At 39.2% G+C, this 12,754-nt stretch overlaps 1 protein-coding gene across 5 annotated transcripts in view; it reads right to left on the bottom strand.

Moving 5' to 3' along the window:
* TRIM44 (tripartite motif containing 44) overlaps nt 1–12,754 on the bottom strand; it is a 113,369-nt gene that overhangs the window by 43,056 nt on the left and 57,559 nt on the right. For 3 of the 5 annotated variants that reach the window (XM_059931389.1, XM_059931388.1, XM_059931392.1), the window contains exon 4: nt 7,700–7,719. The exons of the other annotated variants lie outside the window; for them this stretch is intronic. In XM_059931389.1, the coding sequence (XP_059787372.1) occupies nt 7,700–7,719 (20 nt within the window). The remainder of the gene's footprint in view (nt 1–7,699; nt 7,720–12,754) is intronic. 5 annotated transcript variants of the gene reach the window in all.

Raw genomic sequence — 12,754 nt, 5'->3', positions numbered from 1 at the left:
GCTTCTTTGCCTACCTTCTCTGTAATTCTGTCAGCCCCTCCCTCTCTGTACAGTTTTTCTCATGCTCAATCTCACTTTCCTTTAAATAGAATTGACAGAACCAGAGGGGAAGGAGACATGTACTCACCAAGGAAACAAAATGCTTTTCTGTTTTACAACCACATTACAACCTACAGGGAACAATTGGTAGTGGTGTTGAGTGGGGGAATGAGGCACTTATGTAAGAAAGTGTTTTTCTTCCCTAAAACGTCTGCTTGTGGCTAAAGAAGTATTTTTTTTATGACCCTATAACCACTCATAGGTAGGTCCTAGGTCCAAACAGGACAGGCACATGAATATTGGTCCTTGGCAAAGACCTCACCATTTAGGGTATCCCAGTTTTATCACAGCCTTTGGACACCTTTCTCAATGTTCTGAAGCTACCTTCTTGCAGTTCTAATTTTAAAGAAACCTGCACTCAATGACTCTAAACTTCATACCGTCATGAAAAGAAAAAAGAAAAAACCTAAAATAAAACAAAAAACCACACCCGCTTCTGCTCCCACCATCTGGTACAGACACGTGCTGTGGGTTTCCGGGTAAAGAGGTGAACGCAGTTCAGCCACATGGAACTTAGAAAAAAGAAAAAAAGGAAGGCTCCTTGGAAGTTATTGGGGAAATGGAATTATTCACCTCTTGTCTGCCTCTCACTGACAGAAAGTGAGAAGATGCTAGAGACCAGCAGGTTTCTCCTAAAATGAAAAAGACACCACTAACCACATTTTGCTGTGGCTGCCACAGGTGAAGGAGGGCATAACCAATGACATCAAATTTAGTTATTCTTAAGACACAGACTGGAGTTTTTTGACTTCCTAAAATCTATTATGCTTAGTGCCAGTCCAAAATGGCTACGCAGATAAACCAGGAAGAAGAGAACTAGGCTCCAGCCAGACTCTGCAGCACCAGCTCGAACTCAGGAACAAATGTGACATCAATGTAATTCTTTGACTAGTTTCTAAGAAACATCTGTAGCCTTAAACCATATTTGGAAAACGTTGGTGCTTTAGTATTCCTTATCTCCATCAATTTAGAAGGAACTGGGTATCTACTCTCCAAGTTTGATTTTAAGTTAGAGGAAGGCTGGAGCTGTCAAGGTATAAATAAGATAAAAATCAAACAAACAATTTCCTTTTATAATTACTTTATCTCAGTTGCTTGTTTTCCCATATAAAAGAAGAAACCCAGAAGGAGAATACTTTTAACGCTTCATAAAATACTTGTCCTTTACGTATAGTAAAATGTGCTACTTGATGGAGAAACTGAGGCACAGAGAAAGCAAACAATTTACACATAACAACTCATGAGATGTGACTACAGGAAGAGATCCATAAGATTCAGAAGTCCATCCATCTTCTATGAATAGGACCATGCTGTAGTCAAGCGGTAAAGCCTAGCAGGAAATGGTACAAACCTTTTGGTGCCTCAAATGGCACACAAGACCCTGTACAAGGGAGACTCAGCCGCCCTTGTCTCATCCCCTGCCAACAGTCCAGTCATGTAGCTCCTCACCACTCCCCATATAGCACATGCATATTCATTCCTCTGGGCCTTTAGAAATGCTGATCTCTGTGCTTGTATGGCCTTCCTACCCTTTCCATCTGCAAAACCCTACCCCTACACCCATCCTTCAAAGTCCAGCACAAATTCTATCTATTCTGATTCTCTATTCTGAGTTAGTTGTATCCTATTCTACATCCAACATATTTATTATAGAGAATCATTATACTGTAGTGGGTAAGAGCCCACATTCTCAAGTCAGACTACTTGAATTTGAATACTGGCTCTACCACTTTTTAGCTGAGTGACCTCGTTAGTGTATGTATAATCTCTCTGCAACTCAGTTTTCTCATTTGGCTGAGAAATGAAGATAATGTATTAGCCACTTGTTAGGACTGTTGTGAGAAATAAAAAATGTTTAAAATACTTCGTGGTACATGGTTGGCAATCAATAAATGCTTCCTTATAGTAATTTATAATTATAATAATTATTATTATATTGCACTTAAATGTGAAATTAAAATTGTTTACTTAGTTCTCTCATTTGAACTAGACTTTGAGATCTTTAAATGCAGGGACAAAGTCTTTTTCATCTTCATATCTCTGAGGCCTAGCATGGGGCCTGGCAACACAGTAGACAATTGAAAATAAATGAAAAAATTCCTCTGCAATTTTTCTTGCTAAAGAGATTAGGAAACAGAGCTCCTAGAGGTGAATGTTATCCTGATAAGCTCTGAGGTCAAAGAAATAAACAAGGTTAGCCTGTCAAGCATCATAACTACATATTGGATGGCAAACAAAAGTTGATTAGCATAAAACCACACCATGAAAAGTGACATCCAGGTCTCTTCCCACTGGGCCTTTTTTCTTAGCATTGTGAAGCCAGAAAAGGCAGGCAGACGTATGTCAGAATACAGGCTGCTCCTAGCTGGCATTTCCACTGTGAGGCAGATGAAATAAACTAGAGGTACCTCAGCTGAATTTTCCAGCTGTGAATGGATTCTCTGGTTATAGGCCAATATGCACAAAATAAAATAAAGTTGTGACTCTCACAGGTAAATATCTGAAAATCAATTACTTGCAGAAGAAGGCTTGCTTTTATTACAGATAGGCAGCACAATGCATAGCATGGCTTCATCCTTCATTTGGGTGAGTAGAGGATAAATAATTCATATCAGCAGAGGAAAACAAAGTCAGCTCAGGCTCCGTAAGAGGGAAATGTGACAGCTAAGAGACTCTCTGTACTGAAGACCAACTTAGATGTTGGAACCCCACTTCTGGATAATACGCAGCCCTGACAGTTCCACTCCATGTCACAGGTATCAGAGACATTTTTTTTGGCTTCCAGCTAGGTCTTCTGAAATGGAGATAATGTAAAAACAAAACCATAAATTTGCAATCGGAGGACAAAAGAAACCTAAGCGTATCACTGACTTAGTTCCTTCTTATCTCTACAAACTAAGTCATCAAGAAGAGAAATGTCATATCTAAGAACATACGTATGATTGTTATTTTAGAGGGGGGGAAAAAAGAGTACCTAGTATACAGCCCCAAGAAAATGTTTAAGGAAACAAAATTGAGAAATGTACAAAAAAATCTACCAAATTACAGAACCTATAAGCAGATTCTTTTCATTTCATATTTAATATATGACTGTATTCCTCCACATTAACTATATCCCAAAAAACTGGGTGCAGAGTGGGGGAAAGAAAGGCTAGTATTTACAGGGAAGTAAAAATAGACTACAAAGAAGCAAGGAGGTTAAATGACTTGCCCAAGGTCACAGCGTCGGTCCCAGGTAAACCAAGGATAGAAGGTAGGTCTGCTGACTCTCCTTGAGTTCCTATTCCTTCAGAACTGACTGCCCATTTGATCAGAGAATCAGCATGGGTCAGATTCACACTGATCTCAGCAGGAGCTTTTTGCCTGAATAAGAGCCAGCTCTGAAGATGAAAAATTCTACCAAAATCTTAAGTATGGCTGTTACTGTTAAAAAGCCCTTTTCCTCTTAGTTAAAAAAAATTCACAGAAAATCTCAATCGCAAATCAAAATTTAAAACTGACCTTGCTCCTCTGTCCTCTGAACACAAGAGTTTAACTCTCTGACTTCCTTCCACTACACAACAGCTCTAAGGCAGCAGACCCCACTGCCGCCCCCTCTCCGTGAACATACATTACTTCTCAGCAGGCTCCGGCAGGAGCACAGAAGGAGTCAATCTGTGAGGGCGCAAACACAACATCTCCCATAATAGCACAGAGGAGACAGAAAATTGCTGCCAAAAGTGTAAACTGCTTTTTTTTTGCTTGGAAAAAAAGAATCACTCTGGGCTTCAAAGACACCCTCTTCAAAGGTGACTCGACAGTGGTTAATATCCATGTTCCACATATTAGGACTTTTGTTCCTCCATACGCTCCAAGAAACCTTGTCATCTGTATGACTGTATCATGGGTGTGAAGAGTAACTACTGGATGGAGGGGCAACAGGCAGCTAATTCTGCAGGGTCAAAGGAAGGCTTGGTTACCTGTTCCCCCGGGAGTCTAAAAGCACCCCTTTTGCTGCTGACCCTCCGGGGACACTGTGTGAGGATGAGATGAAGAAATATCCCCTTATAATGACAGAGGCTAAGGAGAGGAGAGGTAGCTTGCAGCAAACAGACGCCACATCATTTCAATGTCAAAGCCAGTGAGAACTCCTAGGTGAGAGGAACAAGACCAAAGTGATGCGCTGACAAGTGAGTGTGAATCCTATTACCTTTCATTCAGGGTCACAGAGAGAAGTGTGCTGGCCTCTCAGAGACAGGTGGCTGAGGGCATGAGCTCTGAAGCCAGACTAGATTCAAGTCCTAGCTCTGCTTCTGCTAGCTGTGTGATCTAGGGCAAGTTAATCTTTCTGGGCACTCATCTCCTCATTTTACAAGTGGAATAATAACTACATCATAAGCTTTACGTGAGGGCTAAAAGAGAATATATATAAAACACTGTATGTAGTAAAACTTAAATGGTAGCTTTGCTTATTATTGTTGTTAATTACAGGACAAATACACAATAAAATTCAGAACAAGGCACAGACATGACCAAAAGCACAAATACTTGGCCATCTCACGTCAAACAGCTTGGGAAGTCAAAACTGAAAAGAAAAAAGAAGGCAGGGAGACTCTAGCCGGTAGAATGGAGAAAAATATAGATCTATTATAGACAAATAATTTTCAAAAGGACAGGAATTTTCCTTTGTTCGGACCACCATGGAGAGCGGTTGGAATTCAATTCTCCCTGGACTTCTGTGCAGACAGCAGGGAAGCGGCTGTGTGGAAAGAATACTAGCAAAGGAGACACAGGCATGAAAATCCAAGCAGACCTGGAATGCAGGGTCTCCAGATTCATTTCTCCTCCATCCCCCGTGCAGGCAGACCCACACTCCTTCTGTCTTCCTTACACATCAAACTCTCATTTAACACCGTCAGCAATACAGAAGCCTTTGGAACAAAACTCTGGCTTACTGAGACAGCAAAGTGCATATCATAAATGAGAGAAATTTCAGATCAAAGGCAATCTGCCCTGAAATGTTAATTGGAATAAACTGAGCCAAATGGTAGTTCAGCACAAACTGAATGGAACCAACAAGTATGAATTTAAAGGGTAAAAGGAAAATTTGACTCATCTTTCCTCTTTCTGCCAAATTGGAACATGATTATTTTCAAGTGCTCATTTTACCAATAAAGTCCCAGTCCAAGAGAATCCCTACTGACATCCATGGCAGCCTGGCTCGAGGGAGACAGCTTGACGTCTTGGTTGCTAGTAAAGAAACTCTATACTTCGCCACAATCTTGTCAAAATGACAAGAAGGAATCTGCAGTTAAACTCTGAAGCCAGTATCTCACACTGAATAGTATCTTTGAAGGGAGTTAATCTCTTCCTAAGGTCCCTGTATTCTTCTAATCAGCATGACTCTGGCATGTAGCCATAAAGACAAGATGAACGTGTCCATCCTCATCAGGCTCTCCCAAGACAGAAATGCCATTTCTATCCTGTGGAGTCTGCACGCTACATCTGCTAAGGTGTTTTCCTTATACTGGTCTTGTTTGAACTCTCTTGCTGAGGAAGAAAAGGTCTAGGGCTCTGCTTGGTCTGGATTTTAAGGAGCTAGAGCTAGTTTTCAGAGAAGAAGCAGAGTGCCAAGGAGATAATTTAAAGAGTTTATCTAAACCAAAGGTCTGTGTAAAATGGTGAGAACTTGGTCAATAACTAGGGAAGATGTTGATATAAGCTCCCATCACTAGCCTAATCTAACTAGTCTCCCAGGCTCTGACCCACTTCCAATTCATTTTCCATTCTGCAGGCAGAGGAGACTTCCCAAATGCAAATCTACTCAGGTTAATCCACGTTTTAGATCATTTAATGCCCTCCCACACTCTGTGGGAGAGAGCTCAGATACCTGAAGGAGGCCTGTAAGGCCCTCAGTGATCTGGACTCTGCTTTCCTTCCTCCACTCTTCTCTTGTCTGGAGCTATTACACAAGTTGTTCCCTATCCCTAGAACAGCCCTATCTCTGCCTCTCCTTTGTCTGCCTTCTCATCCTTCAGACCTCCGTTTACACATAACCTTTTCTGGTGAGCCTCCCTTCCTAAAGCAGCCTAAACTTCACTTAATCATAGTACTTCCCCCAAAGTAGAAGTGCCCAGTTATATGCTTGTCTCTCCTACTAGACTTAGGATCCACAAGGCAGGGACCATGTCTGTCTTAGTTTTCATTATATGCCCAGTATATAGCACAGGGCCTATACACTGGGTCACGAGAAAGGGAGGAAGGGAGGAAAGAAATGAACCACAATATAAAGGGAGCCTGTTCCTGAGAATGGCTGGAGGATGGAATTTAAAAGGATTCCCTGAAGCTCTGCAGGTTTAAAGCGGGATGCCTGTAGCTTTAGCCACAGAGGTCAAGGAACAAGATCTAGGCTGAGAACTACAGTTCTCAAGGGAAGGAAGCAGCAGGAGATGCAGATGTGGAATAACATTTGGCACTAAGAGAGAGGCTCAGGATGTGGGGAGGGAGAAAAGAAAAAGAAGAAACTGTATTTGTTGATTTGTAAATAAAACCAAAGAAGGGCCAAATCCTGGCTCCAGTAAGGTAACCCTGGACAACTCATTTAGCTTCTTTCAATGAGAAGCTTGAATTAGATAAGTGATTTTCAAACTGAGTTCTCAGGAACCCTAGGTTTCTGCAGCAGCCCCCCTCAGGGCCTATTGCAAAGAAGAGAGAAGTTTCACTAGTAGATGTGGCCCCCAATTTTAACCAAACAAAAAAATGTTTTGCATACACTGGAGTTCAACTTAAAGCCCATTTGAAAAAAAGGTGTTTCTACTAAAACTGAAGTTTGAACAGCTGTGGACTGGATGAACGTTCTGATACCTCCCAGCCTTAACAGTCCTGGATCCTACATGACAGAGGGGACCCAACTGGACACTGCATTTTACTTTGTACAAATGCCCCTTGATTGTGTTCACAGCATAGCTATAGCATTTCCTAGAGCCTGTTCTCACTGCCTGAGCAGAAAGACAGCAAAGGTAAGTAAACTAAAGTCCAGGTTCACTGCAAGCCTGAGGCAATGATAAAATGCACTTTTAAACTTCATGTGGTGAAACAGAAGCACAAAGAGCATTTTTTTTTTCCTAAACAAAGCTTTGTATACCTATGACCTCAGATTCACTGTATAGGTGTCTTGAGTCAGACCCAAGGATATTACAGGTCAGAAATAAGGAATACTGGAACCAGAGTCCATTAAAAAAAAAAAAAAAGCAATCCAATTCCAATCAAGAAAGAATGCAAAAGTTTATCTATTCAGTCCACCTGATACCTAATTACCATTCAAATATAGTACCTACTTGTCTCAACAAGGTATTCTGAATGTGCTACAGAATAAAGCAAAGTTACTGTCATTACATACTTTAAAGCCTATCTTTATCTGAAGATTACAGACAGGAAATGGCATAGATGGGGAGGGAGATGGGAATCTTACAAAATAAGATCTTCAAAGCCCTGGCTTAAGATGGAAATCCCTTTTCTGTGCTGTTCCTTGGCTGGTCATATTTCACGGGGCATTAAAAGGCCACAAATGTCACTCTACTTCAATTCTGAGAACAGACAAACAACAATAATGTGATCTTACCTGGGTCCTTCCTCGTCGCCCTGAAAGAAAGAGAAAGAAACAGCGTAAGAAATCAGGATCAGTAGAGACTGACTTAGATTTCTTTCTTTTCCCTCTTCTCTCCCAACCTGAAAGCAAGGCTTGTACATTTATTGTAACAGAGACAAGCCAGCAGACATCTAAGGCTAAGACAAGGGCTAATATAACCCTATGCTCAAACCACCCAGCAGAGATGAACTAATAATTTGCCCTTGTAAGCAGAGAAGTGAATGCATAGACCTAGGAGGCCTAAATAATAGCCTTGCCTTTTTATTTGTATGGCTGGCAGTATTTAGTTCTGAGCAAACTGACAGCCCAAAATAGCAGCAGGTCTTAAGCAAAAGCTGACCAGCTCCAAAAGCATCAAGCTGTTTCCCTCAAAGGCTCACCTCTGCCTTGGCCTAGCATTTTTTTTCTCCAAACATGAACGCAGAAAAACTCTAATGTAGAGCACACTATGGTGCAAAAGGCTACGAACTGGGACTCAGGAAATTGGAATTCTAGTCCAAGCTCCATTATTTATTAGTTATGTGCTCTTGGGCAAGCTGATTAATTAATTAATCTGGACCTTGGTCTTCTCCTTTGTAAAAGGACAGTTCTGGCATTTGATGATCCACATCATTCTTCAGCCAAACAATGACTTTTTTCTTTTTCTCATTCACTCTTTACAAAAACAATGTGTGAGGGCGACTTTACCAGGTACTGTATTCTGTGAGCCTAACTTTATCAGTGATTGCAGCAGATTTCTTTGAGCCTCTTTTTGTGACCAAACCAGATTTTTCAAATGACACTCAAGCCTTTTTCCAAGGGACCTCACTCATCCTTTTGGTGACAGAGTATCTTTTACATCCTCCTTAGTCATTCAGGATTGGTTTCAATAGACTGTATCTCCTAGTTGGAGATAATTCCCCAGACAACGTATTTGATTGATGGATGGACTGACTGGATGATTCTATAGGTAAGGTATAAAGGAGAATGAGCTCTGGAGTCAGACACTGGATTCAAATCTTGACTCCATTATTGCTTGCTGTGTTACCCTGGTCAAATTATTTTGCCTCTCTTAACTTCAATTTTCTAATTTGTAAAACAGGGGTAAAAATTGTCCCTATAACACAGGATGGGTATGAGGATTAAGTGAAATAATGTGTACAAATGTCAAGCACAGTGCCTAAGATACAGAATGCACTCAGTAAAGGTGATTATCAATATCACTAACAATTCAGTATGATTCATTAAGAAGCTATTACATGAGGGTGCTGAGGGTAAAAGATAAAAAACCCATAATGATCTATCCTTCTAGGAGCTCCCATTCCGGAGCAGGGGAAACAGATAGAAAATGAGCTATGACTAAATGTCTTAAGGGTGCTACCAAAGACATAAACTGAATGCTTGGGAAGTGATAAACACTGCCTCTACTGGAGAAGGGGGAGAAGGCTTCACAGAGAAGGTGACATACATACTGTCACTTGAGGGATAAGCAGGAGTTTCCCAGGCTGACAACAGAAGATAAATGGGAAGAGCACTGGACTAGCAAGAGCAAAGGCACAGCAGTTTAAAAAAAATGTAGGTTTAAGGGATTTTGCGTTCTGTGAAACTAGAGTATGGGGATGTATACGTGTGTGTCTGGGGCAGGGGATGTGGAGGTGACAGTGGTGTGGGGCTGAGGGGCTGGGAATGCAACAGAGGCAAAGGGAGATTGCCAGGGCACAGGCCTATAAAGGACACTGGCAGCCAAAAAGGTGATTTGTAACAGATTATGTTCAGTACACTGGAGGTTGGATAAAAAAGGCATTTTTAGCAGACTGTTAAGAATTTGCAGTATTGGTTAGGGCGCTAATCATCTAATGAAAGAGAAGTGGGGCAAGTGGTGGAAGGAGGGTATAGGGGTGGTGAAAACCTCTGCAGTTTACTTGACTGGCATGTCTTATGGGAACTATAATCTAGTGAGAAAAATTCATATAATTTAAATTTAATATGAGTTACATTAACTATCAATGACATAATTAAACCTCAACGCAATTTTTAAATTATCTTTGGATTTTAAAACATAATTATCTAGGAGAACTGTATGGAAAAAAGTATCCGAACCTTCTTCCATGATTTAGAGCAAGTCCTCACAATCACATATCTTGGTATAATGGTTAAGAGACAGGCTTTCTGAGTTAGAGAAACATGGCTTCAAATTCTGGTTCGTCAATTCCAACAGTGAAGCTTTTGACAATTTACTTAACTTTCCCAAGGTTCAGTTTCCTCATCTACACATGGAAATCCTAATTCTTACCTCACAGGGTGGCTATATGGATTAAAATAAGTGAAAAAATATGTATAAAACATTAAGCAAGTATCTAGCATAAGTGTTCAACAAATGGTGGTCATTACTGCACTTCACTGAAATGTTAATCAATAACACTTCTAGGGAGAGTGGGGAAAAACAGAGAAGATGGAACACAAGACTTTGCTTTACATTCATCCATTTCTGCTGCTTATAGGTAAGTGGCTATTTTCAAAAACAATAATCACTATCACAAAGCATGGGGAAAACCAGGATGAGAGTTTCACTTATGAAGAAATGAATAAATGAATGAAAGAACAAATATACACACGTATAATTATAAGGCAATTTTGAACAGGTCAGCAGACATTCAGAGGATTGCTAATCTTGCTAGTAAAAGGTGTGCCCATACTCTCCTCACTACCTGAAATGCACATCCCTATTCTGAGATCCTAGTTAATTCCCATCCATCCTTTAAGGTCAAGCTTCACTCAGAAAATTTTCCTGACAGATTGAGTGGAGTAACCCTACTCTGTCCTCCACATCTGTGTAGGCCACATTTCTGGGCTAGTTCTTAAAGCAGAAAACTGACAATGATAGCACAATACAGTGTCTCTCTCTTTGGATTTCAGCTCCTTGAGAATAGAAACTATATATTGTTCATCTCTTTATTCTCTACACCTAGCACAGCACACGGCATATAGTAAATAATTATTCAAGAGAGGAAAGAAGAGAGGGCAAGATTTAAATAGGATTTAAGATTAATTTCTACCCCATTACGAGTAAATTCTGATTTCAGAGGGTATTAGAACTGAAAGTCTGTTAAACAACAACTTCCATTTAAATGACTTATTAGATTCAGCAATGCTCCCAAATCCCTCTGTAAAATATCCTGAGTGCTCTTGGCTGTTAGGTTACACTCTATCTAGTACAACCTCCCATTTCTACTTCCACCAATGAAAATGTATGTTCACGAAGAATCAAACAAGTTTGCTCCTAAGCCTGCTTATATCAGTTGAACTTGTAATTATGATGACATGTTTTACTAAATAACAAAAAATGAGTGCAAGAGAGAACTGTTGCTCCGTGAGTTGTTGCTTCCATGAAAATTAAGTTGAATGCTTCCAAAGCATTCAATAAAGATGAGTTACTTAACAATTGCTGTCAATTTTGATGTAGGTGAGACACATGCAAAATATTAGAAAAAATAAAGTATAAAAGTCTAACACCTCACACTGGTCAGAATGGCCATCATTAAAAAGTCTACAAATAATAAATGCTGAAGAGGGTGTGGAGAAAAGGGAACCCTCCTACATTGTTGGTGAGAGTATAAATTGGTGCAGCCACTATGGAGAACAGTATGGAGGTTCCCTAAAAAACTAAAAATAGAGTTACTATATGATCCAACAAACCCACTCCTGGGCATACATCCAGAAAATATGAAAATATTAATTTGAAAAGATATATGCACTCCAATGTTCACAGCAACACTATTTACAATAGTCAAGACATGGAAGCAACCTAAGTGTCCATCAACAGATAAATGGATAAAGAAGATGTGGTGTATATATATATATATATATATATATACACATACACACACACACAATGGAATATTACTCAGCCATAAAAAGAATGAAATAATGCCATTTGCAGCAACATGGATGGACTTAGAGATTATCATACTAAGTGAAGTAAGTCAGACAGAGAAAGCCAAATATCATATGATATCATTTATATGTGGAACACATATAAATGATACAAATGAACTTATTTACAAAACAGAAACGAACTCACAGACATAGAAAAGAAACTTATGGTTACTAAGGGGGAAAGGGGTGGGGAGGGATAAATTAGGAGTTTGGGATTAACAGATATACACTACTATACATAAAATAAACAAGGACTGACTGTATAGCTCAGGGAACTATATTCAATACCTTGTAATAACCTGTAACGGAAAAGAATCTGAAAAAGACTATAACTGAATCACTTTGCTATACATCTGAAACTACCACAACATTGTAAATCAACTATACTTCAATTTTTAAAATGGCATTTAAAAAGTCTAGGATTCTACATTTCACTTTCTTCAAATGTTATCCTCCTCACTTATAAAGAGACTGAAACTGGACCTTACAAACAATAGAGCATGGGTATGGTTAATGCCAGAAATATGACACTCCACTCCAAACAGCAAACCCATATTCTCAAAGAAAAGACCCTGACTTGGAATCAAAGAAATACACAGATCTTTATTTCAAGTTTAAAATAAATGTTTAGGGTATTCATGTATCATTTTTAATGGTTTACTCATTTAAACTAACTTATTCTAAGATTATCTCACTGCAGCTCAGTACTCTTCTCTCAAAACTAGGCAAAAAAAAAAAAAAAAAAAAAAAAAAAAAACTAGGCAAAAGATGGAAATTCTCATGACATGCAAGTAAAAATAAAGACACATTTTTTAAATACTTGACTTTGGCAAGAGTTTTATAAAAGATATAACTAAATTCAGGCAAAAAATGAGAGATTTTAAAAACTGGTGATAAAAATACACACTGATATAATTGTTCTATGGACAGTTTATAAATACGCACAAGCCTAAAAAATGTACATACCTTTGACTCAATAATTACTTATGATTTATAAACTGAAACATTCACTACAATGTTATAAATGACAATAAGAAGTTGGAAATAACTTAAAATGAGGTAAAAGTCAAATTTGTATCACTGGTTCAGGGTTCGAACATTATGTTTATGAAG

The sequence above is a fragment of the Balaenoptera ricei genome, chromosome 8 (assembly GCF_028023285.1).
Source record: "Balaenoptera ricei isolate mBalRic1 chromosome 8, mBalRic1.hap2, whole genome shotgun sequence".
In the NCBI taxonomy this organism is placed as follows: Eukaryota; Metazoa; Chordata; class Mammalia; order Artiodactyla; family Balaenopteridae; genus Balaenoptera; species Balaenoptera ricei.
The sequence above is the reverse complement of the archived record's forward strand: the minus strand, read 5'-3'. Positions and strand labels throughout refer to the sequence as shown.